The following is a 27,911-nucleotide window of genomic DNA, read 5'->3' as shown; positions in this document are numbered from 1 at the left end:
ACTGGCTGCAGCTTCTCCAAGGTTGCAGGCAGGGATCTCTCTCAGCCCTATCTTGGAGAAGCCAGGGAGGGAACTTGAAACCTTCTGCTCTTCCCAGAGCAGCTCCATCCCCATTCTATGGGAAGAATATTAAGTATCATAATGCATGAGAAACATGAGGAAATAAGATGTGATCAAAAGAGATACATTCACTCTACCAAGGCAATATCACAACATGACGATACACCTTCAAAGTACTGACTAATGACTTCGAATTTTACACAAAAATTTCTCCCAATGTTTCTCCCACTTTTCAGATTTGCAAGCAAGGACCTAGATGTGCACCTCTTTCCCTTTCAGCCTCACTCTTGAAAATAAAAATATGGTTTCTGTGACAGAGCGTCTAGTATCCAACACCAAGTCATCTCCAGTACCATTACCATTGTACTGCAGTGTACAGTGCAAGCTAACCAGTACCATTAGCTTGCACTGTACACCAAGCCAGTCAGTTAAATTAATTATAATTTGAAGAAGGCTGAGAAATATGGTAACTTGAAGCAATTGTATGAAAAGTATGACACTAAATTGGTGATTTTGTTTTGCTTGCTACAGTCAGCTGGCTGACCTGAGGACACATTTCCTAAGGGTTGTATAGTTTGGCTCCCATATAGCCATGTTGTGAATTGTCTTAACAAAGCTACAAATGAGATAAATATGAAATGACAAGGGAGCATGATTTGCATTTTGACACCAAAGACTTTTCCAGCAAGCTCCATCTGTTTCATAAGAGTGTACTGAATAGGCAAACACCAAGTATCCTCCATCTTTCTCTCTAGCATAAAGAAAGAACATGCTACAGTATAAAATGTGCTAGAAACCTCTAGCTAATATGCCTTGAGGTACTGTACTTTAAACATAATAAATATCTACAAGGAGTTGTGTGGGGAGTAACCTAAAAAGAAATCTAATTTATGGAGGTACAGGTCTTCTCTGGGACAAAATCCTTCAGGGACAATGGGTTCTTTGAGAGCTCCCTCTGGAATGAGGGCATAAAGGCATGAGATGAAGTTGCAGTAAAGCGAAATGAAATTACATCAGCGGAAGCAATTCATAGAACCATGAATTAGCCAGCAAAGCTTAGTGATGCAAGTCAGTTCAAGAGGCCAGTAAGAGCCAGTGTGGTGTAGTGGTTCGACTGTCAGACTATGACAAGGAAGATCTGGGTTCAAATCCTAATGGTATTGGCCATGAAGCTCACTGGGTGACCCTGGGACAGGCACTTACTTCTCGGCCTCACCTTAGTTGAGAGGGTGGTTGTGAAAATGAAAATAATAATGAGCATCACCCTGAGCTTCTCAGAGGGAGAGCAGGATACAAATGCAGAAAAACCCAAATATTTCTTTACCATCAACAGAACTGAATAAGCACAGATTTTCCTCCCCCCACCCCGCCGTCTCTTGATGAAAAAAGACAGTAGAACTGGCAAGGCCCCTTCAAGGAGCAGTAGACAAAGCTACCCTAGCCACAGATTAGGAAGAATAGCTGGTGCAGGTCACAGATCACTTACAAAGGGACGGGCCTTCTCTGTTGTCGCCCCGAGACTTTGGAACGCACTTCCCGTGGGAATAAGAGTCTCCCCATCTCTAGTGGCTTTTAAAAGGGGTCTAAAGACTTATCTTTTTACCCAAGCTTTTTAGCTTTTTAACTTTTAGCTTTTTAACTTTTTAACCTTTTGATTGTTTATTATTTGTTTTAAATTGTTTTTAGTATTTGTTTGTTGTGAACCTCCCTGAGACCTTGGGTTAGGGCGGTATAAAAATGTGCTAAATAAATAAATAATAAAATAATAAATAAATTGATAGTACACAGTATCTATAGTGAGAAAAATCTCCTGCCTCATCACTCCCTTTTTATTTCTTGGCTAAGGCCATTTCTTGGCTAAGTAGCATAAAGCCAGCATGGTGTAGTGGTTAGAGTGCTGGACTAGGACCGGGGAGACCCAAGTTCAAATCCCCATTCAGCCATGAGACTTGCTGGGTGACTCTGGGCCAGTCACTTCTCTCTAACCTACTTCACAGGGTTGTTGTGAGGAGAAACTTAAGTATGTAGTACACCGCACTGGGCTCCTTGGAGGAAGAGCAGGATATAAGATGTAATAATAATAATAATAATAATCTATCCTACTGTTTTAATTTTGGTAGGCAAGTATTAAATCAAATTTCACTTGCCATTTCAGTTATTTCATGGCAGCCTAAGGAGTTGGAAGAATGTATATTCTGACACCTAAAGATTATAAATGTCTGCCTTTATTAGTTTTGCACAATTTCATGATTTATTTTTATGATTTTTTTTCCTGCAGTGCAGTGTAATGGAGAAATAAAGCTATCCTTTAATTTAGGCTTGCATTTTGCAAGAAAATAAATATTATAGTTAGATCATCCCTTTTGGTCTTAAATGTATGATTATACTAATGTTTGCATCTACACCTATCTCCTTTTTCTTCCAGTAGTAAAGAAACTCATTTGTATTTTCAAGAAGGAACTGATCAGCCATGCCTATTCCTGCATATTTTTGTCATGGCACTGCACAAAGAAGTTGCATATAAGCAAGTTTATCCAGGTTGATAGAGCGTCTTTAAAAAGGTGTATAGTTATCAAATCCAAAATTGAAACAATTCAGATTATACAGGAGGCTTTGCCAAGCATTCTTGTGAAGTTTTGATGGGTCAAATGTTTCTCCCACTAGACTCTTAACTAAATGGAAAAGCTCATTGCAAAGAAGTGCTTTGTGGAAAAGAGTCTCATGTATCATGCGACACACTGACAGTTTATGTCAGTGTCACATTGATGTAGAGACACTACACCAGGTGTACCTAACCCGTGGTACTCCAGATGTTGCTGAATTGCAACTCCCATCATCCCCACCACAGTTGATGATGGGAGTTGTAGTTCAGCAGCATCTGGAGTACTACAGGTTGGGAACCCCTGTTCTACACTATGAAACCTCATACTAAAGCTCTAGGAACTAGTGTTCCTGTGTGCATGCCAAGCTCTTTTGGTAAGCATGCTTCCCTATTCACTTTATTGATGAGGAAAGTTCCACATGTGCATGTGCATGAGGATGTGCATTGAGGATATGCATGTCCATGTGCATTGAGGATATGTACATAGAACTATTCCAATCTGTTCTGTTTCAATGTGTTGATGATATTCAGCTCAATAGCATCTCCATTCCAACAAGCACTAGCATTATCAGTTGTTCAAAGGAAGATCTCTTTCTTGAATGACAAATCTGCAGTTCTGCCCTTTTGAACACTTTGCAGATTTGTGCCTTATGTGCCGTAAGTGAAACCTGGTTTCTGTTTTTGGTGTGCATATGGAACAATATAATTAAGGTAACTGAAGTGCAGTCAGAATGTAGCCTATGAAAAGTGTTCAGTGTGTTATTTCCCAAAATTTCTTGAGGATAGGCATGGGGATAAGTGTACATGAGAATGCATGGGTGATTTTTTTTTCCAGGGTACAATTGGGGTGCCTTTTAACATTGTGGCTAATGTAACACTTGCTTCCTTAAGTGTGGCACCACATTTGCGTTTTCAACAATGATGAGGTTATTGCAAAGACCCATGGGTCTCGCAACACTGTATATTACATCAAAACAATGTATATGAAACATATTGTTGACATAATGGTAGCAGACATTTTTTGAAGTGCTTTCACTGGGCTAGAGAAATAAAATTTCCAAGTCACCCAATTTATCAAGCCATCCAGAAAATATTCCAGAGTCATCACTTCCACCCTTGCCTCTTTCAGTAAATTGATTTCCCCCCTCCTCCCTACGTCACTGCTATAAAACATGGCAATCTTTGGTGTGATTTGTTGAATATGACGACTGCATCAGAGAAACTGCTAAGAGTCACAGAAGCATGACACCTGCAAGAACAGAGCCAAGCTAATGTATATATTAATTAATTAATTAATTAATTAATTCCTCCCCCCACCTCTCTCACTCACACACACACGGACCAAATACTGGTACATAGTTTTACTCTAAAAATTGGCATTTTCAATTTAAAAAGGGGTGCAGGCTCATACCCCATGAACAGATGTCAATCATATATTTGATTTTTTTGTTTCCTATAATTATCTGATAACATTTATTCACTTTTAAAATTCTGATAGAATGACAATCTTTTCAAAAGCACTGGAAATGTGGATTCCAAAGCAAATGGCTGATTACTTAAGATAATTGGTCTGGGGCACCAACATGAATATACTGAATTAACACAGGACATAGACAGAATGGTGTAGGATTAATACACAAGGTAAGTGAATATCCTTACCAAGAAAAAAAAGGCAACAACTTTTTAAAAAGATGGTAAATTGTCTTGTGGTAGCAACTATGAATTGTCCCCTTTGCTAAACAGGGGCTGCCCTGGTTTGCATTTGAATGGGAGGATACAAGTGAGCACAAAGCTATTCCCCTTAGGGGATGGAGCTGCTCTGGTAAGAGTATCTATATGCTTGCATGCAGAAGGTTCCAAGTTCCCTCCCTGGCATCTCCAAGAAACTCCTGAGAGAAACTCCTGCCTGCAACTTTGGAGAAGTCTGTGTAGACAGCACCAAGCTAGATAGACCAATAGTCTGACTCAGTATAAGGCAGTTTCTGATGTTCCTGTGTATCAAAGAGAAGAATTGAGGCTAATTTTTAAAAAAACATTTCAGTGACTGATTCAAACATACATTTGTTTTAAACAGGTAAGAAATATATTTTTAAAGCAAATTTTACAGATGCATAATGATAATAAATCATGATGAAGATATTTTTATATTGCAAGAGCTGTAAGGAAATATTCTATTCAAATGTTCCTTGAGGAAGCTATTATGGCAACAGTATGTGCAGCATAATAATAATGAGATGCTCCCTTTTAAAGGGAAAATTAGAATGAAAGTAAAGTGATGAGAGCCATGACTGCAGCAGAGCCTGTGCTGATATTCTAGGGAGGTAAATATATTGTTCTCAGCTTTGAAATTATGAGCTTTGTTCTGCACTGTATGTATCAAGGGGAGTGGCCATTGCTCAGCCACCGAACACTTGCTTTGCATGAAAGCAGACCCTGTTATTCAGTTAAAGGATCTCTGATAGTAGGGTTGGAACAGACCCCCTGCTTGAGACCTTGCAGAGCTGTTGCTAATCAGCTTTTAAAATAACTTTTAATTTGAAACTTAATTCTGATTGTGGTTTCAGTCTGGACTTTTAACATTGTAATGATCAGCCTCTGATCAACCCCTTCCCTCACCTAAAGAGTGAACCTGAAGTGAACCCTGTCCTGACTGACAGGCTGGTGATCTCCAGGGATCAGCCAGTCAGAGGGCCATGAGGCAGGAAGAGAAGGGTTTCTTTGTTCATATGCAGCTAGGCTGGAGGCATGAGAGGACAGGCAGAAGGCTTAGTGAGGAGCAATGGAGTTTTGCTGCCTCATGGTCAAAAGCTAGCCTGGAGAATTCTCTCATGGAAGGGCATGTACAGAGACAGGATTGCAGGAAGCTTGACTCTCATCAGGTTTGGGGTAAGTTCAAGGCGGGGAGGAAGCCAGGGCTTCTGGGAGTTTAGCCTAGGGAACAGTTTGTTAGTCAGTTTGTGTTAGACTTGTATTTTCCTTTTTGTGGCTTGCATATCTCTGCAACTGGTCTATTGTTGTTTTACCTAGAATGTAACTAAGCTAAAAAAGCAATAGCCTGCACCCATCCATCCAGCTAGGGCATTGAAAGAGGCTATGTAAATTTTAAAGGTGCATATTCTTTGCAACTGGGTAACCATGTTTTTTTAAATTGTGCCACTCCAATATCAGCTGGAGTGCTTTTTGGAAGGAACCTTGTAATCAGCTGAGTATGTTTACCTGTAACTAAAAGCTGAGAAAGTCTCAGATGGAAACTGTCTGTAGTATTTTGAATAAAGTTTATTTCCCTTTTTGTTCTTTGCACGTTTTAACCAACCTCTTTGAGTGGATTTTTAACTCAAGAAAGGGGGGCTGGAAAGGGGTTTACTCTGGTGCACACATGTCTCAAGTTGATCGTTCAGCTACCAAGGTTTCTCACCATGTGTAAGCTTGCATGTGGAAGGTTTTTGTACTTCTCCAATAATAAGAGAAGGAGAATATCCCTGGAATTCCACCCAAGTCCAGGGCTGTGTGTGTTTAAACTATGTTAATAATTGGGTGGTGATGGTGAATAAGCTACTAAGAGCCCCTGGTGGCGCAGTGGTAAAACTGCCGCCCTGTAACCAGAAGGTTACAAGTTTGAGCCTGACCAGGGGCTCAAGGTTGACTCAGCCTTCCATCCTTCCGAGGTCGGTAAAATGAGTACCCAGAATGTTGGGGGCAATATGCTAAATCATTGTAAACCGCTTAGAGAGCTCTGGCTATAAAGCGGTATATAAATGTAAGTGCTATTGCTATTGCTATTGCTAAGTACACAAAAGTTTAAAGGAACAGCGTTTGTGGGTGAAAGCATAGATGGTATGATTCAGCATTTTCCTTCCCCTCATGTGGGCTGGCTCTAAGACAAAGACGGGGTCAAATCCTCTACAAACTTGTTTACTTAATTTGGTTAATTTTATTGTTGTGAGATGCCCCAAGGAGTAGTGTACTGGAGGGGTGGGGTATAAATATTTTAAATAAATAAATAAATAAATAAATAAATAAAAGAGTAGTCAGTAATAGGCTAGATGGGCCAATGGACTGACTAGGAGGAAACTTCTGACAAGTGGGATTAGTAACTTCCAGTGGGCCGCTGCATACTAAAAATGTGGGGAAAGGAGAGGAAGGTGGGCTACCATCTTCACCTGGGTGAAGGCTCAATCCAATGACTGAACCCCTTCTTAATATAGAACATAGGTATTGCTGTACAGGCATTGCATGCAAAGTATGAACAACAGTAGATCAGGAATCATTTGTACACTGTATACAGACTATACATAGCATGGAGGGTATTGTGTGACTTAGAGCTAGAAATCCTCCTTGGTGAAGGTGAAACCCTGCATTAGGGATGTGCGAACCGGTTCGGATCCGAACCGGTTCGGGTCCGAACCGGTTCCGGTTCGGAGGTTCGGATCGAACCGAACCACCCCTGGTTCGGTTCGAATCCGAACCGAACTGGGGGTGGTTCATTTAGAACCGGTTCGGACCGGTTCGGATCGGTTCAGAAAGCTGAAAATTGGTCAGATGGTAGCTGGCACCCAGGGGTACCTGTCACCCAAACCCCAAAGCAATCGGACACTCGTACGATTTTTTATGAATTTTTGAAAAATATTTTTATTTTTCTCTCATAGGATATAATGGGACCCGAACCAGGCCATTATTTCTTATTGTGGAGCACTCATAGGTGCCAACAACCATGCAAACCCTGAAGCAATCAGACACCCCTATGATTTTTTATGAATATTTGAAATATTTTTAATTATTTTTCTCATTGAGTATAATGGGACCTGAACCAGTCCATATCCCCTGTTGTGGAGGACCTAGGAGCACAAAAGCAGGGTGGGTGGTAGACAGGCATGGGTGCCTACCACCCAAAAAATCTCAAGGCAATTGGACACTCCTCTGATTATTGGTGAATTGTTAAGTGTTTTTGAATTCCTCATAGAGAATAATTAGGATTGCAGCAAATGTATAGCTTCACGTCGGGGGGAAAGGGGTGTCGTAGAGTGCAGTGTGGTGGGTGGTAGTTCCTAGGGTGGGCAAGGAAGCTATCAGAATTATTTGAAAGGAATTGGGCAAAGAGGTGATTTTTAAGTGATTTTTGAAGTTTACGCGTCTTTAAGGTTTTTCCTCATAATAAGTTATAATGGAGCTTTCAGCAGCCCTATAAGTGCACATGGGGGTGCTGGGGTGGCCCAGAGCAAGTGGTGGTGTAGTGCACATAGGGTGCCAACCACCCCCATGGGTTTCTAACCCATGGGGTACAGGGATCTCTGGTAGGGGCACCCCCATGGGTACAGGGTTCTCTTGTTTCTGAGGTATTGAGTGTGGATTCTATGATAGCAAATGAGATTTTCAATGAGACACCATCAATCCACTCTAATATGCTATCATAGAATCCACACTCCGCCTCCTGCTTCTTCTCTGTGTGTGTGCTTAGTAGGGGTGTGCAATTTGGGATTTCGGGTGATTTGGCTCGGACCCGAACCGAATCACCCCTGTTCTGTTTTGTGCCCGAATCTGGGTCACCCGAATCACCCTTGATTTGGTTCGGATTCGGATTTAATCTGAATCCGAATCCGAATCGATTCGGGGGGGTAAAAAGGGGCCCAGGGGCAAAATTTTGGGGTGGGGTGGTAGTGCCCAATGGGTAGAGTCTACCACCCCAATTTCAGGGGGATTGGGCAAAATCCTGATTTTTGGTGAATTTTTAAAGTTTTAGTGACTTTGGGGCAGTTCGGGGGCATAGCATGGGATCTGGGCAAAAGGAGTGGGGTGGGGTGGTAGTGCCTAATGGGTGCAGGCTACCACCCCAATTTCAGGGGGATTGGGCAAAGGGCTGATTTTTGGTAAATTTCTGAAAATTTCATATCTTTGGGGCATATTGGGGCATATTGGGGCAGAAAGTGGGGCCTGGGGCAGAATAGTGGGGTGTGATGGTAGTGCCTAATGGGTGGAGGCTACCACCCCAATTTCAGGGGGTTTGGACAAAGGGGTGATTTTTTGAGGATTTTTGAAGTTATAGTGACTTTGGGGCAGTTTGGGGGCAGAAAGTGGATCTGCCCCAAAATAGTGGGGTGGGGTGGTAGTGCCTAATGGGTGGAGGCTACCACCCCAATTTCAGAGGGATTGGGCAGAGGGCTGATTTTTTGAGAATTTTTGAAGTTTGGGTGTCTTTGGGGCAGATTGGGGGCAGAAAGTGGATCTGCCCCAAAGGAGTGGGGTGGGCTGGTAGATAGTGCCTAATGGGTGGAGGCTACCACCCATCCCCAATTTAAGAGTGATTGGGCAGAGGGGTGAATTATGGTGAATTTATTTGTATGAGGTTTGTCTTCATAAGGTGAAGTGTGCTAAATTGATTACTTCCTCATATTATTCATAGTAAAGGAAAGTGTGAAAAAGTGAAAGTGGGGTCATGAGAGTTGTTTAATTGAAAAATAGCTCATTTGCTATGATAGAATGAGAATTCACACCTTTTCTATTCACCATAATTCACCCCTCTGCCCAATCACTCTTAAATTGGGGATGGGTGGTAGCCTCCACCCATTAGGCACTATCTACCAGCCCACCCCACTCCTTTGGGGCAGATCCACTTTCTGCCCCCAAACTGCCCCAAAGTCACTAAAACTTCAAAAATTCTCAAAAAATCACCCCTTTGTCCAAACCCCCTGAAATTGGGGTGGTAGCCTCCACCCATTAGGCACTACCACCACACCCCACTATTCTGCCCCAGCCCCCACTTTCTGCCCCAATATGCCCCAATCTGCCCCAAAGACATGAAATTTTCAGAAATTTACCAAAAATCAGCCCTTTGCCCAATCCCCCTGAAATTGGGGTGGTAGCCTGCACCCATTAGGCACTACCACCCCACCCCACTCCTTTTGCCCAGATCCCATGCTATGCCCCCGAACTGCCCCAAAGTCACTAAAACTTTAAAAAATCGCCAAAAATCAGAGGAAGGTCCAATCGACTTGAAATTTGGGTGGCAGGTAGAACACAAGGTCCCCTTTCAAACCAGCTATTTTTTGAGATCCGAACCGGTTCGGTTCGGATCCGAACCGAACCGGGGGGGTGGTTCGGCAAAACCAAAACCGAACCACCCTGGTCCGGTTCGGACCCGGTTCGGATCCGAACCGAACCGGGAGAACCGGTTTTATGCACATCCCTACCCTGCATACCTCTTTAAGTTCTTGTATGTTTGGTTTAAAAAGGGAAAGCCTTAGCCTGCCCTAATCTCCCCTCATCCCCCTATTTTGCTGGGGAAAATAAAGCAAGAATTCAGAAAATTAACCCAATGGCAGATGTCTTACAATTACCATTCTTCACATATATAACCTGTGGGTTATCCAATTTTTTGCAGATGGAAGTGGAGGGCAGGCTTTCTAGCAAGACATTAACACATTTGTCTCCCCACCACCCTGTTTCTCCCCCACCCCTGCATTTATCTTCTTGCTATCCTGTTTCTCTCCCTGTCTCCCCCACAGTGCACTGTTTCTCTCCATTGTCCCCACCACTGGGGTAGCATTCCTCCCACTTGCTGCCACTTTGTTTCTCCTTCCAGGCAAGCAGGTCCATGCTGGCCATGCTTTTCCCCCTACGTTCTTGTATCCAGTGCTCAAAAGGAAAGCCCAGGAGTTGTCATTCTGCAGAGTTTCCAATCACCTCTGTAGCAAGAGACAGTGTGGGGAGCAACTGGGTGTGGGCTTTCCATTTGACTTTTAACAAGAATGAACTGCAGGTGTGGGCAGAGGTGTATCTCGGAAAAATAGCACCTAGGGCAAGCACTGAAATTGTGCCCCCTGTCCAAACATCCGACACCCATCTTTCAGATTACTTTACCATAATATCAGCTCAAAAGTACAAGTCAAGCTCATTAATCTTTTAATATTTCAATAACTATTTAGCAGTGGACGTAGCCAGATCAAAAAATGCTGGGAAATTTCAGTATGCTGGGGCTCATGAAATACCCAAATACTATGTGGAGGTGTACTTGGAAAACTAATGTCTAATTCTCTACTATGCATTGTAGCATCAATATTACTTAAGTTTTAAAAATCAATGGAGAATTTGACTTTTCCCAGATACTCTGAAAATAATTAAAGGATATGCAGAGTAAATTGTGTCACTGCTTGGAATATATTCTAGTATTTCAGAAAGACAGTTAAAATGAGAGAAAGAGAGCAAGAAACTCCCAGTGGGCCTTAATACTAAGGATTTCACACTGATTCAAAGACAAACTCACCATTAATAGCCATATTATTAAGATATCACATTTAACTCACTCATCACAAGAAGCAAAGTAAGAGCAAATGAATACAATCCTAGCTCATACGCTTCAGCTCAATATTCACAAGCCTTGATTCTCTGTACATAGTGCCAAACTGAATGTGTGTACAGTGACATATTATATATATATTTTTAAAAAAATTACCTGTAGCCCCTTCGGGGGCCTCCTAAAGGTAGTGGGGGGTCTGCAAAGGTTCCCCTCCCCCCGCTGGCCTCTCGGGCCTCTCAGGGACCATCTGAGCATGTGCGGTGGCCATTAAAAAATATTTTTCCCAAAAAAATGGCCACCGAAAACAAAATGGCCACCATACATGCTCAAATGGCCTCTGTGAGGCCTGGCATGGCCTAGGGTCTCACAGAGGCCATCTGAGCATGCACGGTGGCCATTTTGTTTTCGGTGGCCATTAAAAAATTTTTAATTTTAAAGAATGTCACCCCCCTTCATGTGGAGCCTGGGGCATGTGCCCTGCCTGCCTCACCCTAGATATGCCCCTGGGTGTGGGCAATTCCCATGGTTGGGGTATATGTGTGAAAATACAGGTAATTACATTCTATCAGGTTTTTAAAAATGCATTCCATGGTGATGCATTTCAATATGCCCATGAACCATAAAAATGATACTAGGTTGTCAGCGATAATTATTAACAGCTGCAAAGCTTCATTCCAAAGCAGGACCCATTGTGAAGCAAATGACAAAAAGCCCCACATATTGGCAAGAGAGAGGACAGTGTTCCGAGTGGACCACCCAGGGGTGTAACTACCATTAGGCAAGGGGAGACAGTTGTCTTGGGGCCCCACTGTCTCAGGGGCCCCACTGCATCAAGGCCCCCCCCCCAGAGGCACACCACATGACTCCCCACCCACCCATGCTGCACCCCCTGGATCTTTTAAGTACCTAACAACACCTTTGTAAGGGAGAGAGGGTGATAGCATTTTCCATGCAAAAAATTGGTATTAGCAGGTATGTTCCAAATTTCTTCTAAACATAAAAAAATCAATCTTTCCCTGAATGTATTTTAGTGTAAAAAAATAGTGAATTCAGTACATTTAAGAGGAGGGAGAGAAAAAAGTAAAAGGAATGAGAGAAAGAGCAGAGAGGAGGAGAAAGATTGTTGGCATGAGGTGGGAGCAAGGCTATGTGTGGTTCACCAGAGGTGCATCAACATCTAATCTGACCCACTACCAAATTTTAGTTTGACACCCCCTGGCATAGTGCATTTGCAAAAGAGAGAAAATCCAAGCCCCAATATTTATATGGGGATGGAATCTTTTATGGGGGGGGGATTCTTGTTGCACCCCCTGTAATTTCCTGCTGGATCTGCCCCTGTGAACTAGATATTCACCATATTCATAATGGGGATGTGAGTGTGAGTGCACTATATATTGTGAAGTGTGTTTGTGTGTATATATCAGCGAGGGGCCCATTTTAAAATCTTGTCTCTGGGCCCACTCCAACCTTGCTACCCCCCTGGGACCACCCCAGATTCTCTGACCACTAGATAATAATAGCCTCTCTGAACTAAAGTTATTCTCCATTATCATGCAATTTACAAATCAAGCTCCAGATCTGTAGCCATTCTACTTTGTTATAACTATACTTTGACTTGAATTTCAAATGCCACCTGCTCCCAAAAGTACGGGCCAGCAACTGGAGCTCCCTGGGCCAAATCTAGCCACCTGAGAGATAGCACCTAGCAACCCAGAGGCAACAGAGTTGTAGCGGAAGTGGCATCGATACTTCCTGCTGGTATCAGGAACCGAAGTGCTGCTGTCCCACTACCATCTCAGAATAACTCTCCAGGAAACTTAGCTACTGAACAGGAAAGGTCTATGCAACCTGAATGAGGCCAAGCTTTTTGTAATCCAAGTGACGTTTTTTGCTTTAGCCTTCTGCACCTTGAAAGATCACCAGACTCACGATGCAGGTCCTTCACACTTGTCCGTTGTCTCCAGTTCTGACTGAGCAACCCTTGCATGGTACAGATTCACATGACTGGCCCCACCACCCATATGGTGGCAGCCTTTTACGTTTTAGGCAAGGCTCGGAATAGCAGCTCTCATGCTAATATTTAAACAGCACCTCGGTCTAAACATATATCAACATTTGAACATCTATATAATGAAAAGTGTGCCTTTCCAAAGCTTGCCTGCAATATTTTCTAATTAATTGCTCCAATAAAGGTATCCATTCACTTACTCTGTGTCACTTATTTTGTGGGGACAACTCTGAAGCTCTAAATAACACTGATGAACGGTTTCATGAACACTTTTCAGTACTATTTATGAGAATGTAAATATAGAAACGCTAGAGGGAGCTGCTGTACTATATTAAAAAAAACTTCCAACAAACTTCTTGGGTATATTTTTCAGCATGAATGACCACACAGTGAACTGAACACCAATTAGATCTCCAGCAAAGAAATAATGGAACAATGCTCTAAAACCATACAAGAAAGAAAGAAATAGAATCCAAGAATTTTGCATCAGAAGGGAAGAACAATTCTTGTTCACAATTACTGTTTTTAAAACAAACACACACACACCCTTAGGTAAAAGAGAATGTAATCTGTGAGAAGTAACATGACTGTTAACGGAAGCAATTAATATTCTTCATGACTTCTGTGGAATCTGGGATTGGTCCAATGAGAATAGGCGTATGCTTAGACATTACAGAATAAATCAAAGTTTTCTGTCCTCTTTACTAAACTACCAGTTTGCTCTAGTCCAATCATATGGTGCCTCAAATAACATTATCTTTCATAAACACAGAAATGGCACTGGAATCATTCATTTCACATATGCCAAAGCCCTGGGCTGATAGGTAGAAATGGGAATCAATCAACATGCCCTAAAGTTCACTGTAAAATACTCTTACAAACCATACATCAGATAATCATGCTTAGAAATTTGATTTTTGATTGGTTTTACATGTATACACTATCCCACATATGTAACCACCTTTAAAATTAAGTTTTAAATGAATTTAATTTATTGCTGACTGAAAAGTTCCAGGGCTGCAATGTTTAATCAATTTTAAAATAATAATTTGAAGTGGTATTTTAGCTCTCAGCAACCATGATGATACTTCTTAGTTTCCTTCCAGTCTGGTTCCTGGCCTGGTTTTGGATGGAAGCTGTCCTGGTTACTGTGGTGGATGGCCTTCACTGGGAGGAGGAGGGGGATTCTGCTGATACTCCTGGATTTCTCAGTAACCAACAATTTCTGCATTCTTCTGATTCCCATGTTATGAGGGGGCACTGCTGAGTCCCTTTGGGATCTTGCAGGTGCAGTAATAAACCAGTCAGTATCTCAGGAAAGTCACACCCAGAGATGTAAGAATCCCATCTATCTGTCTATCTGTCTGTCTGTCTACCTACCTACCTACATGGGCTATTTAAGGGGCATGTTATACTAAGTATACTATCTCACAGGGTGGGGGAAGGGGAGATAAGGGACAGACACCACCTCAGAGATCCATAAAGACTGTGGGGACAGCTAGACAAGAGATCTGGATGCGTTCAGTAGGAAGAGCTACAGGACACATTCAGACCAAGCTCGGTAGACTGGGGATAGGGAGAATGCTGGGTCAGTGAAGAGGTCCAAAGAAGGAGCAGAGAGGAGGACAGGACAGATTCAAGTGAGTTTGGGTAAAGATGGAGGGAAGGGTAAGCTCAAAAGAACTGGTGGGCGTGAGCAAGATACAAGCCCAACTACGTTCAGAGAAAGGAGAGAGCACCTAGGCAAATTTGGGTGATGAGAGAGAGGGAAGGATTGGTCCAGGGGACCAGGAAAGAAGCAGGAGAGCTGAGGAAAAAAGATCAGAGTGAGTTTGGATAAAGGAAGAAGGCTGGCCAGCTCCAAAGAACTGGCCAAGCATGAAACGGAAGGAGGGGGGAGGAAAGGGTTAAAACTGCAAGGGAGTAAGTGAGGGAAAGTGACTAGAGGAGAAAGGGCTTCCTTGACTGTGGAGGAGAGTGGCTGCCCACTCTCTAGTGCAAGGTGCATCTAGCAAAGGCGTATCTAGGGAAAATAGTGCCTAGGGCAAGCACTGAAATTGCGCCCCCTGTCCAAACATCCGACACCCATCTTTCAGATTACTTTACCATAATATCAGCTGAAAAATACAAGTCAAGCTTGTTAATCTTTTAACATTTCAAAAACTATTTACCTGTGGACGTAGCCAGACCAAAAAGTGCTGGAAAACTACAAATTTCAGTTTGCTGGGGTGAAATTTGGGTATGAAATACCCAAATACTATGTGGAGATATACTTGGAAAACTAATGTCTAATTCTCTACTATGCATTGTAGCATCAATATTACTTAAGTTTTAAAAATAAATGGAGAATTTAACTTTTCCCAGATACTCTGAAAATAATTAAAAGATATGCAGAGTAAACTGTGTCACTGCTTGGAATATATTTTAGTATTTCAGAAAGACAGTTAAAATGAGAGAAAGAGAGCAAGAAACTCCCAGTGGGCCTTAATACTAAGGATTTCACACTGATTCAAAGACAAACTCACCATTAATAGCCATATTATTAAGATATCACATTTAACTCACTTATCACAAGAAGCAAAGTAAGAGCAAATGAATACAATCCTAGCTCATACGCTTCAGCTCATTGTTCACAAGCCCTGATTCTCTGTACATAGTGCCAAACTGAATATGTGTACAGTGACTTATATTATATTAAATTAAAAAAATCTGTAGCCCCTTCAGGGGCTTCCTAAAGGCTGTGGGGTGGGTCTGCAATGGTCCCCCCTCCCCTCGCTGGCCTCTAGGGCTTTGCAGGGACCATTTGAGCATGTGCGGTGGTCATATATATATATATATATATATATATATATATATATATATATATCTGCTGAAAACAAAATGGCTACCATGCATGCTCAAATGGCATGGCCTAGGGTCTCACAGAGGCCATTTGAGCATGCACAGTGGCCATTTTGTTTTCAGTGGCCATTTAAAAAAAAATTAATTTTTAAAAATGGCGCCCCCTTCAAGTGGCGCCCGGGGCACGTGCCCTGCCTGCCCTACCCTAGATACGCCCCTGGCATCTAGGCTGAACTTGTGCTAGAGTTAGGTGCTTACTAAGGACCAGGGAGTATAAGTGGAGAAAGAAGCGGCTCCCTGTGCTGTTTGAACCCACCGCAAAGCAAGGTTGACCAGCATCTGAAATTGCTAGGGGCCACTTTCAAAGAACATGGCTGTGTGACAGAAAACAAGTTTAGTAGGGACACTCAATTGATGTCTAGTAGATTCTACTAAAGGCTGTTTTCTTTGGCCTTCTGCCCTGGCTGGGGCTTCCTACAGAAAAGCGCTTTAGACATTTTTATTTTAAATTGTAATTTGGACTGTCTATAATGCCTACATATGTATAGATCAGGTGGTATATAAATATGATAAAATAAATATTATGTTTCTCAGTTTTCATACATAGTACTTAGGTATAAGCACATTACTGAGTTCATTTTAAAATATTCTTATTCTAGTAGTTCAATATTCAGTCATGGAATGAGATGCTATCATTTCTGCATAGCTCACAATCTGGTGTAGTGCCTCTTATTTAAAAATGGAAAACCCTTCTTATTTCAAAATAATTTCGTGATAAAAGCATTCAGAAAACTGTGAAGGCACTTGAACCACAGGTTCATAGATGTGCTGGGTTGGGAAAGTCTTGAAGGCCAGCTAACCCAACCTGAAATTGGATTCGCAATAACTACTGCAATCAGATTAGCTCACATGAAGACAGCAGCCTATAGAATCACCATCATGAATATTAGCTGCTGAAAGGAGAAAGTGAAATGAATTAAGATGCAAGCAAGAACTGTCTTTATTGCAAATAGAATGACTGGTGGACAGTTATAAACAATAAATGACTAACCATTTGCATATGGCAAAGTTTAGAGAAGCCCACGATTTTCTAAACTGTCCTGGGATAAATAGATACTTTATTTACGGCCAATGGCCAAAGCAAAACTGTCAAAACAGTTGAAGGTGCCGTATATAAATGTATAAAAATCAATCAATATTTTAAATTCCGCTTTTCCAGATTATAAACATTTGATGCATTGACATGAATTACTATTCAAAGTACCCATATTATACAGTTAAGACATGTCATGTGCCTGGAGGACAAATTGCAATTGACATGGAGATGCCAACAAACACAGCCCCTCCACAGACCACAACATTTAGAATACTTGGAAGGAGCTTGGTTATCACATTGTGAGGAGCTCAGTATCCTCTAGCACAGGAGTTCTCAACCTGTGGTACTGCAGATGTTGCTGAACTACAACTCCCATCATTTCCAGCTATTATTTATTGTGGCTGGGAATGATGGGAGTTTTGATTCAGCAACATCTGCAGTACCACAAGTTGGGAATCCTTGCTCTAGCAGTCACCAGGAATGAGGCACAGAGGATCTCCAGGCAATGGTTGAATGGTATGTGTCAGAGCTTCCAAACGAGGGGTGTCAAACTGCAGCCATCCAGTGCTGTTGGCCCACAACTCCCATCATCCCCAGTCACAGTGGCTAGTAGCCAGGGATGATAGAAGTTGGAGGTCAATAACTGCAGTTTGACACCCCTGTTCTAAACATTACAGGGTGAAGAGGGGGAGTGGTCACTTGCCCCACAGAAATTGTTTTCATTGGTATTCCTGTGTTGTCTATAGCCCTATTCAGGCATTATGCTGTACCAGTATACAGATGTCTGTGTAGGCATACATATTTTTGTGTGATTGGCTCTACCTTCATTCATTTTAAAAGTGAAAATGAGGGTCTGTATCTGAGGGTACAGCCCCTCAGATTCATGGTACAGATACTGAAGTGCACTGTAATACTTATACTTAACACAATATGTGAATGGCTGTGCCTGTGTACAGATCTGTGCCTGCCAACACTGTATACTCATATGAGTGTCAAACAATAACATGTGAATGGGGCTTATAGCTTGCTTTTGCTTCTGAGGGGGTTTCCAACCCCTTGGCTGATTTCCAACTCTAGAAGTACAAGATCAAGGTTTTGCTGCTTTCTGTCTCATGACTCCCATCCTTATTCTTCAATACTTCGGTCTCTTTGTAGAGCACAATTCAGCTGTATAATTTATCGTTTCATCTACTTTTTATTCTCAATTCTGCAATTCTCCTCTGTGACTTTTTATCATGGCAAATTCATACTGTCAGTTTATCTCCTCTCATTTTGCCTCACGTTGCGACCATATGTAATTGCCTTTGGAAAAGGACATAGTCCACATGTAGCAGTTTAATCTGCCCAAATAATCAGATGATACCTGCCACAGATGCATAGTTAATGTAACATGTGATGTCTCCCTTACCCACCCTTATTCATATGTGTCTATTATGCTTAACATATCTTCCATCACAAATCATACCTTCCAAATCTATCAGTGCAAACTGTGATAACAGATGTATTGACTGGACTTTATCCAACCATTTGGAGATGTAAAGAGACGTTAAATGCAAACAATGGCCACCATGATTAGGAAAATTAGTCAAAGCAGTCCCATTGAAATTAAAAGGACAAGTTTGACAATAGCAAGCTTGTCTTTTTAATTTCAATGAGACTACTCTGAGAGCCAGCGTGGTGTAGTGGCTAGAGTGCCGGACTAGGACCGGGGAGACCCGAGTTCAAATCCCCATTCAGCCATGAGACTTGCTGGGTGACTCTGGGCCAGTCACGCATCTCTCAGCCTAATCTACTTCACAGGGTTGTTGTGAAAGAGAAACTCAAGTATGTAGTACACCGCTCTGGGCTCCTTGGAGAAAGAGAGGGATATAAATGTAAAAAATAATAATTAAAAAAATGTTCTTCATCCTAGCAGCCAATAAGCCTATGAGGATCCTTCTTTCCCACTTCCCTCTCAACAGAGCACAACCATGTACTGGGTGTGTATGTGGGTCGTGTCCCATGCTTAGCCCATTGGTCCTATTTCTCCTTCCCTCTTCTCTTCCTACAGCAAGCAGCCTTGTGTCTCATCTGAAATAATAATGTTAGTAGAGAAAGAAAGCACTATGCTTGCAGCCTCAATTGCATTATACTATGTTTAGTTCTGTGACAGCTGCACAGGTGTCACAGTTTTTTTTAGCATTGTAAAAAAAAGTAAGGTACAAATATAATGCTAGATGAAGACATAGTGCTACTTAAAGCCTTGCCAGCAAACAAGAAAGAGATGTTACTTTGTACATGAAAGGAGGTCAAAAATCACTGTAAGATAGATTGGTACCAGGTGACTACTTTAAAAGGCACTAACTCAAGCTCAGAACATTTCCATAGCACAATTTCATGTTTTTATGTCTGTTTTTATAATGTGCCCTAATCTGCCAATGCTTTCCCATTCTGGTGGAATTGTTATCTTCAAAGATTTTGCCTTTAACTTACTCCTAGAATAGTCTCAGTATATCTATGTCAAGTAGAATTATTCCCTTCCTTGTTTTTACAGATGATAAATGGGGGCACAGCTTGGGTCACTCTCTTAGTTTTCCTTTCCCGAGATGTATTGTTATGTTGTCTGTTCTTTTTGTCTTTAGTTAAGTGAAGTCACTGTGTCTGCCCATTTATTTACCCTTCCCTTCACAGCTGTAGTTTTTTGTTTCACTGTGTCCAGCAATATCCTTGCTTCAGAAAAATGCATTAGCCCAGGTTTCTTGAAGCTCACAGGAAACACACTGTGGATTATAGATTTCTGCCCATCATTTACGATGGGGCAAAGGCTGGCAAAGGCATACAACACAATCTGAAATGTAGAATGTTACAAGCCTGCAGGCACTACTCCTGTGTGGATGCACTGAAATGGACAAGGCTGGAGGGATTCCTACATTTGAGAGGGATACCCAAGGTATGCCCCCCCACAAAAAAAACCTGCCTTAAAAAGAAAACAACCCCCCAAACCAACCTCTGGCATCTTCAAACAATCCTGTCCTCAAAATTTTACAAAGACTGAGGGATATGCATGCAAATTACCCTGATGCCATGCACTGAAATTGGTGACAGAGAGCAGTTAGGTTGGATGTAAATAGGCAGCTTGCTGTTTCATTGAGGTCTAGGCAGTTGGTGGGGGGAGTGGGGTGGGAAGGTGGAATTGTGCTTGGAGAATCCATGCCTGAGGGTGTGTGTACTCCAAGCCCAGATGGGTTCATAGTTCAGGGTCAGAGTATCTGCTTTGCAATCAGAAGGTTCTAGTTTTCAGTCCCTGGCATCTCCAGGTAGGAAATTATCCCATCTGGGAGAAGATGCCTACCTGAAATCTTAGAGAGCCACTGCCAGTCAGAGTAAACAATACTGAGCTAAATGGACAAACACTCTGACTCAATATACAGAAACTTCCTACGTAACTATGTCCCAAGCCCAATTCCATGCCACTCATGGTCAAATTAGATGTTACTTTAAGAACAAGATGGGGGCCAGAGTGTCTATTTTTTATTTAGTAAAGAGGACCCAGACCAGCCATTCTTGCAGATTGGGAGCAGAGCACTGAGGGAGGAGGTTTAAATCTCTGCCTGTACCATGGTCTCAGTGTATATCACATCTGTACATTCCTGCTGTTGGTACTGCATTTTCCCCAGGTAAAAAAACTGTTGACACTACTAAGAGTTTTCCTCTTGGACAAAGAGCAACCATGGGGTTCTGATCTGTATCAGGATACTGGGGAGCAGAGGTATAAAGCCCCCTCCCCCCAACACAGTCCCAATCTCTACTGAACCACCCACAGTTCCTATTTAGGAAAAAACCAACCAAACATGTCCACTCTAATGGCACACTTAATGAAACATATAGTTTGGCCCTATTACTTGGTATCACAACTACAAGAAGATTAAAACCTAGTTTTAAAATCACAACAGAATAGCAAAAAGTTCTTTAAACAAACAAAAAAAAGCAATTGCTGAATGCAAAATCAGCCTGTTCAAAACATAGGTACATAACCTACACAACCTTGGAGAAGCCGCTGCCAGTCTGTGAAGACAATACTGAGCTAGATAGACCAATGGTCTGACTCAGTATATGGCAGCTTCCTATGTTCCTATGTAACCCTTGATGTGGTTTGTGTACTTTCAGAAATCATAAAACCAAGGTGGGTATGGCAAAAAAGTAGAAGCTTCCATTAAAAGATTCATGTAAAATTATATCTTTTCAGAGGCTGCCTCCACTTCACACTGAGGAATCCTGAGAATCAGCTATATTCCAAACCATGCATATCTAAGAAGGAGAAAGGCAACCCCAAAATTCTTAGATTTGAATTAAAACCTCTAGTGATGCATATTACAATTCCTTTCATACAGTTTATGTATTTCTTAATCTTCTTTGATTCTTCAGCAAACTCATTTGATCTACACTTGAATGCTCCTTCCAGCATTGGATATAATCCTCTCCACCATTCAGACAGTTGGCAAGCTCATCGTACAGCCCTTCATCTTTGAAATTACCCCTCTGAGACAGAAATTATCCCATCTTACACACACTGCATCATTGGTTTGGGTAAATGGAATTAGCAATATCCATCAGATAATGTACATAGCTTGCTCTTTGAAATGCTAACCAATTTCTTCCATTTCCACTGGAGTTTCAGAAGTTATGGTCCTTTCCTACCAATCCCACTCCCCACACCTCTCTGTGTGTCTGTGTAGATCCCTTTCTTGTCCTTTTATTCATTAGCACTGGATACTACAGAGAAAATAAGTATCTGCTGAGTTCACTTAAAGCTGCTCTAGGATAATCAGCTACACATTCTTGACATAAATGAGTTTCATGCTATCCCAGGTGGTTACTCACAGGTGGCCCAGGTGGCCCAGCCTTTCCAGGTACTCCTGGCTTGCCTCTTCGTCCCTGGAAAACAACAAATTTTTAAAAAACATATTAATGAAAATTAGAGAGCAAGACTGAATTGCACCACAACTCAATAGTAGTACACTTGCTTTGAGTGCAGAAAGTCCCAAGTTCAATCCCTGGCATTTCTAGTTATGGTTGGAAAAGATCCTTGACTTAAAGCCTGGATGAAGGGTCTGATTTGGTTTAAGGCAGCTTCAAATATTCAGTCACAAAGCAATGTCCCCTTTTTTTCCAAGCAGTTACCACTGCTAAGTGGACAAAGAGGCACCTTTTTAAAGTGATGACTCTTATATTTAGCAAATGGGAGCAACTGTGTCTATTCAGTCCATCACAGCATCTCTTTAGTAGCTGTTGCTGTGTGTTTAAGAATGTCAGCTTTTTTGGGTCAGGGAGCCATCTTATCTTTTATTTTGCTATATAAGCTGCTTTGATAACATTTGTGTTGAAAAGCAGTATATACTTTTTTAAAAAATAAAGTAATTCTAAAAGAGCGTAATAGACTGCAGAATTTGACACAATCACCCAGCTCTAACAGTCCAATCCTATGCTCCAACTTTAGCTTCTGCAATGCTAACAAAGGGTTATATTGTTGCTGAAGCCAGATCATTGTCTTAGGCAGAGCAAATGGAGAGCTATAATATGCAGTTCTGTTCTGCCCCACTTACCTGAACCAAGGCCCCACCCCCACCCTCTTTTGAATGGCTTTTTCTGCAAATAGGGCCAGAGTTAGGGTTGGTTTTTTGCAACCTAAAATAAAAAAGATTAAATATCCATCCACCTCCCCACTATAACTCCACTTCCTCCTCCACATCTCCCACCACCTTGTTAGTCTCCTACCTCCACTGTAATTACACTGGCTCCCAATTATCTTCCATACACAAATAATGCTTACTTTTAAAAATTCCTTTATCCCCTTATGAATACACCCATCCTCCTACTGAGAGTGAAAGAGGAGACCCTAGTTCTACCCAGCACCATCTCATGACACTTCACTGCCTGAAGTGGAGCACCAATGGTGTTCTTCTCTTTCCTCCCCGCACCATTAAAACCACACACCCAATCCGTTCGTTCCTTCAAATCTTTCTCCCTTCTTTCCTTTCATTTTGGTAATGGATGAGAAGCAGTTGCACAGTGCCACTTTGCCATTTCCCCTCTAGCCATGCATGTGGGGCGGGCAGGCAGGCACTGGATGAACTACTGTGCTGTCCCAGAGAAGTAGCTCACTTATCTGAAGTGGAAATTGGTAGAAATTCTTATGCAAGCAGAACTTCTGCTCTCTGAAATACTAGTCGGGAGGCTGCCCAAAAAGTATATTTGCTTCACCATAATTTAAATTTGTAATTGTTTTATAAGCTATGTTTCAAGGATAAAAGCATTTTGATGAATACCATGCATTCAGCCCAGCTGAATAACATGCAAAGATGGTACAGGCACAGTCTAAGATGTAAAACTGCAATATAGTTGTCACCCTAAGTCATATAAAATAGGCTGTGTATAACACATTTACAAATGTTCTGCCCCCTTTTTCTAGGCTGATTTTCAGCTGTGTCAGAAGAGAACTGAATTATGTGCTTCCTACTTATTGATCTCCATTTACTTAAGCAATCTGTCACCTGCTGAGATTCACAGCCAGCTCAACCTTGATTCCAAGAGCTAAGCAGTTCCATGAGAATCCAAGATCGAAAATCAGTAGTTTAAAATTCTTTAGCAGCCATGTGTCTTCTGATATCTCTTTAAGTTCATGCATTTCACATATGGCTATACCTCTTAGCTCATTATGCTATCTGTTAACTGAACTTTGATAGCTCTTAATGGTTTTTTATTTGTTTCCAGAGACACGTACTGTAGACTTGTACTTTTAAGGTCAAGTTGTGCTGACATATACATGATTGTAAAAAATGGATTAACTCTATGGTGCAGGATGAAATAGAGCTAATCTGTTTTTAAAATCATGTCTGTGTCTAAATCAGCTTGACCTTAAAAATCAGCTGTGATGCAGCTGCTCTTTTGCTAATTACCAATACATAGTTATTTGCATTATCAATGTATATAGCACTCTTGGGATGCATTACAACAAGGTGCATTACGACAATGACCTCATTCATCCTCATGACAGTCCTCTGAAGCAAACCCCCTTTTTATAAGTTAAGGATATGGATCTGAAGTGTGACTCGCTCAAAGTCATCTAGTGGTTACTTGACTCTCCAATCCCCAGATTTATATATACTACAATTCACACACGAAGTGACATGTGTCTAACCTGCTCCAGTGGTGGCTGAAATGCATGCAAAGAAAGATAATTTCCACCATCACGTGAATGGGGAAGCCCTTGTGGACAATGGAGTGCTATGTACACATCAGAGTTCCCACATGCAGAAAGAGACCTTGTATCAGGCTGCTTGCGGTTGAAACTCAGGCTTCCCTAGTCCAACTCAAAAGTTAAGATGCTAACATTTTATGCCAGGAAATAAAATATACATGAACTGAAACATTCTACATTTTAAAATGGATTGCATTTTAAAATAGTCCATCTTATTTATTATAACCAAATACCATTGACTGCTTTAAAGACACTTTTCTGTTTCTGTCTGCATGTTTTTAAGGGTGCATCGAGACTGGAGTGACACTTCAAATCAGAACAGTCTAAACAGACTAACAGTGAAGTGTTAAATCAAAAAAGAAGCTGCTTTGAATGGCATGTACAACAGTGAATCAGATGCTAATTACCACAGCAAAACATGACAGAATGCCTGGCAAGCCACATTTTTCACTTTTTCTAAAATGTTCTTTATGAAGAACATTGCAGACTTAGGGTGGACAGCATAGTAAACAGAATGCAAAAATCACTTTTTCCTTTGTGCCAGTCAGCCACCGGCCATGTGTTTGCTAAAATGTACCAATGCAACTTTCTCATATCCTGTTTTTATATTAATGTGGAAAAGTCTATAAATAATTATGTTCAGGCTTACAGCACACCTAAACAAATCTGGCTAAGCAGCCAGAAGCTTCTTCAAACACCAGCGTATTATGACACTAGGGCTTGTTTCCAGTATTTTTTCTCCTTTTTACAATGGATTTTAAAAGGTTAAAATCAGCCTCTTTTCTTTTAGAGTTCATAAAAGTCAAATCTTACCAAAATATAATGAAAAAAGAATGTATTATAACTTTCATCTGATGGGGCAAAGTGTTCACAATGAGAATGGGAAAAGAGTTCAGTTCACATAAAGGATCCTTCTAGGAGTGGAAGGAGTCCTTAGAATATACAGACATATGAACCTGCTTTCTGCTTAGTCAGATTACTGGTTCATCTAGGTCAGCATTATCTGCTCTAATTGGCAGCGGCTGACCTGGATTTCAGACTGAGGCCTTTCCCAGACCTACCTGAAAATTCTAGCAAGTGAACCTGGGATCTGGATGCAAAGAAGATGCTCTACCACTAAGCTAGGGTTCATTCTGTGAGCACAGCTCTCCTTGAATGAATGGAAGCTCCTTCTGTTAACTGAGCAAAAAACCTTGGGTCCAACCCAGAGAGCATAAGGATTGGTTCACACAGAGCTCAGATGTGTAGTTTAAATACTTATCTTAGAATATACTTCAGAACTCATCTCAGAATGGACCCAAGAATTTCCCTAAAAACATATCTCACTATAAGCCCCAGAACTTATCTTTGAACGTACCTACAAACTTGCCTTGCAAGATACCTAAGAAATTATCTTGGAATGTACCTCAGAACATATATCAGAATATACCTCAGAATGTAGCTTGGAACATTCCAAAGAACTTATTTTGGAATGTACCTCAGAACTTATCTTGAAATGTAGCTCAGAATTCAGAAAGTACCAAATAATTTACCTTGGAAATGATCATAGAACATGTCTTAAGACTTCCCTAGGAACTTATCACAGAATGTGCCTCAGGAATGTATCTTGGAACTGATCATAGAACGTATCTTGGAAATTACCTCAGAACATACTTCAGAATGTATATAATGTTTCTCAAAACTTTACATAGAACATACCTCTGAAATTATTGTAGAACATACCTTTATTTGTTTATTTAATTGTTAAATTTATATACCACCTTTCATTAAATCAATCCCAAGGCAGTTATCACAGAAAAATTAAAACAGGACTATAAAAATACACAATTAAAATATTAAGCTAAAATATAAAAACATAAATCTGACTAAAAAGATTTAAAATACAAGCATAAAATAACCATACAAAATACAAAGAAGCAGCAGTAGAGACAATTATATAAAAGCCTGGGTAAAAAGTCAAGATTTAACATGCTTTCTAAAAACTGTGATGGAGACCGAGGAGCGAATAGCCACCAGGAGAGCATTCCAGAGCCATACCTTGGAACTTATCATAGAAATTACCTTGGAAATTATCTCTGAACTTATGCAATGTACTTCAGAATGCATCATAGAACTTATCAAGAATACACTGCAGAACATATCTCAGAACTTATAACAGAATGTATCTCAGAACTTAGAACGTATTTTAAAACTTATCACTGAATGTATCTATCTTGGAATGTACCTCAGAAATTATCTTGGAATGTATCATAGAACAGACCTCAACACTTACCTTGGAACTTACAGAATGGGCCTCAAAACGTATCATAGAATCATACCTCAGAACTTATCTCAGAACATCATAGAATCTTTCTAATTGGTATTATAAAGTGCATTGAGGCATATTTAAAGTTACATATTTGAGACATATATTTGAGATACATTTAAAATTACATATCTATTTTAGAGTTGTTATTAGTAGGATTGAATTCATGAATTTCGTTTAGATTCCTTCATCTGTTATTTATACTATTGAAATTCAAATGGGAAGATAGGTGTAACTAAATTTTATAGCATTTTGCTGGTGAAGTCTGCTGTAGAGCTTCTTGTCTTAAGCCTGTAACACCCTTGTTTTGATAGAACAAGGATTTTAAAATTCACTGAACTCATTTTTGGTTTTTGCTAGATTCATGGATGCTTTTTGATCATTTTAGATTCTATCTGTCCATCAGCTTAATATATGAGATTATATATTATATTCATAATATGGGATATAAAAATATATAAGATTATTATATGATGGCATATACCATTTATTATTTTGTACGGAACTTCTTTTTTATCATTTAATGAAGCTGGGACAGAAAAGAATACAAGATCTATGACTTTTTAGAAATCTCCTTTTTATTTAGTATTGGAAAATAATACATTATAAAACACATTTTACTAAACATATACATTATAAGATTCAATTAATTCACCAAATGAAAGTTTCTGAATAAATTTTAGGTTTTCTTATTTCTATTTATACAGGTTTTAAATCAGATGAAGGACAAAATTGGAGCGAGGGAACTCATATTCTCTCTTATAGAATATAGAAACTAATCATTAACTAGCTAACCCCGCACAGAGCATCTGTGCCGTTGTGCACTGAGCCTGTGGCATTCCCCCGCAGTGCTCTCACTCACTCTCTCCCCCCTGCAGTGTGCTCACTCACTCTCCCCCACAGCTCGCTCACTCTCTCCCCCCACAGCTCGCTCGTTCCCCCCCGCAGCTTACTTGCTCACTCTCTCCCCCCGCAGCTTGCTCGCTCTCCCCCCGCAGCTCGCTCGCTCTCTCCCCCCGCAGCTCGCTCGCTCACTCCCCCTCACAGCTCACTCGCTCTCCCCCCGCAGCTCACTCGCTCACTCTCCCGCCCACAGCTCGCTTGCTCTCTCCCCCCGCAGCTCGCTCGCTCACTCCCCCTCACAGCTCGCTCGCTCTCTCCCCCCCGCAGCTCACTCACTCGCTCTCCCGCCCACAGCTTGCTGGCTCACTCTCCCCTGCAGCTCTCTCCCTCTGCAGCTCTCTCCCCCCGCAGCTCTCCCCATTGAGTGGGCCAGGGCCAGGCCATCCTCCTCCTGGCTGGTAGGGCTTTGCCCGCCATCTGCCCACCTCCTTGCCACTACCGTCTCACTCTTGCACACTCTAGAGCATCTGTGTGTTAGTACTTGATTGCTCCCCTCACCTCAGAGATATCCCCACCCTCACCTGAGCTGCACTCCTGCTCCTTCTCCATCCCATTGCTTCCATCGCCCA

General features: G+C 41.3%; 1 protein-coding gene across 14 annotated transcripts in view; it reads right to left on the bottom strand.

Annotated features, from left to right (window-relative positions):
- The window catches only part of COL19A1 (collagen type XIX alpha 1 chain), a 404,037-nt gene that overhangs the window by 128,319 nt on the left and 247,807 nt on the right, over positions 1 to 27,911 (bottom strand). For all 14 annotated transcript variants that reach the window (XR_008314075.1, XM_053286727.1, XM_053286726.1 and 11 more), the window contains one exon: positions 21,758 to 21,811. Coding sequence is in view for 13 of the 14 variants with exons in the window: in XM_053286727.1 (XP_053142702.1) it covers positions 21,758 to 21,811 (54 nt within the window). In the remaining variant the exon portion in view is untranslated. The remainder of the gene's footprint in view (positions 1 to 21,757; positions 21,812 to 27,911) is intronic.

Source organism: Hemicordylus capensis, chromosome 1, assembly GCF_027244095.1.
Source record: "Hemicordylus capensis ecotype Gifberg chromosome 1, rHemCap1.1.pri, whole genome shotgun sequence".
In the NCBI taxonomy this organism is placed as follows: Eukaryota; Metazoa; Chordata; class Lepidosauria; order Squamata; family Cordylidae; genus Hemicordylus; species Hemicordylus capensis.
Note: the sequence above shows the minus strand (reverse complement) of the source record. Positions and strands in the feature narration are given on the sequence as shown.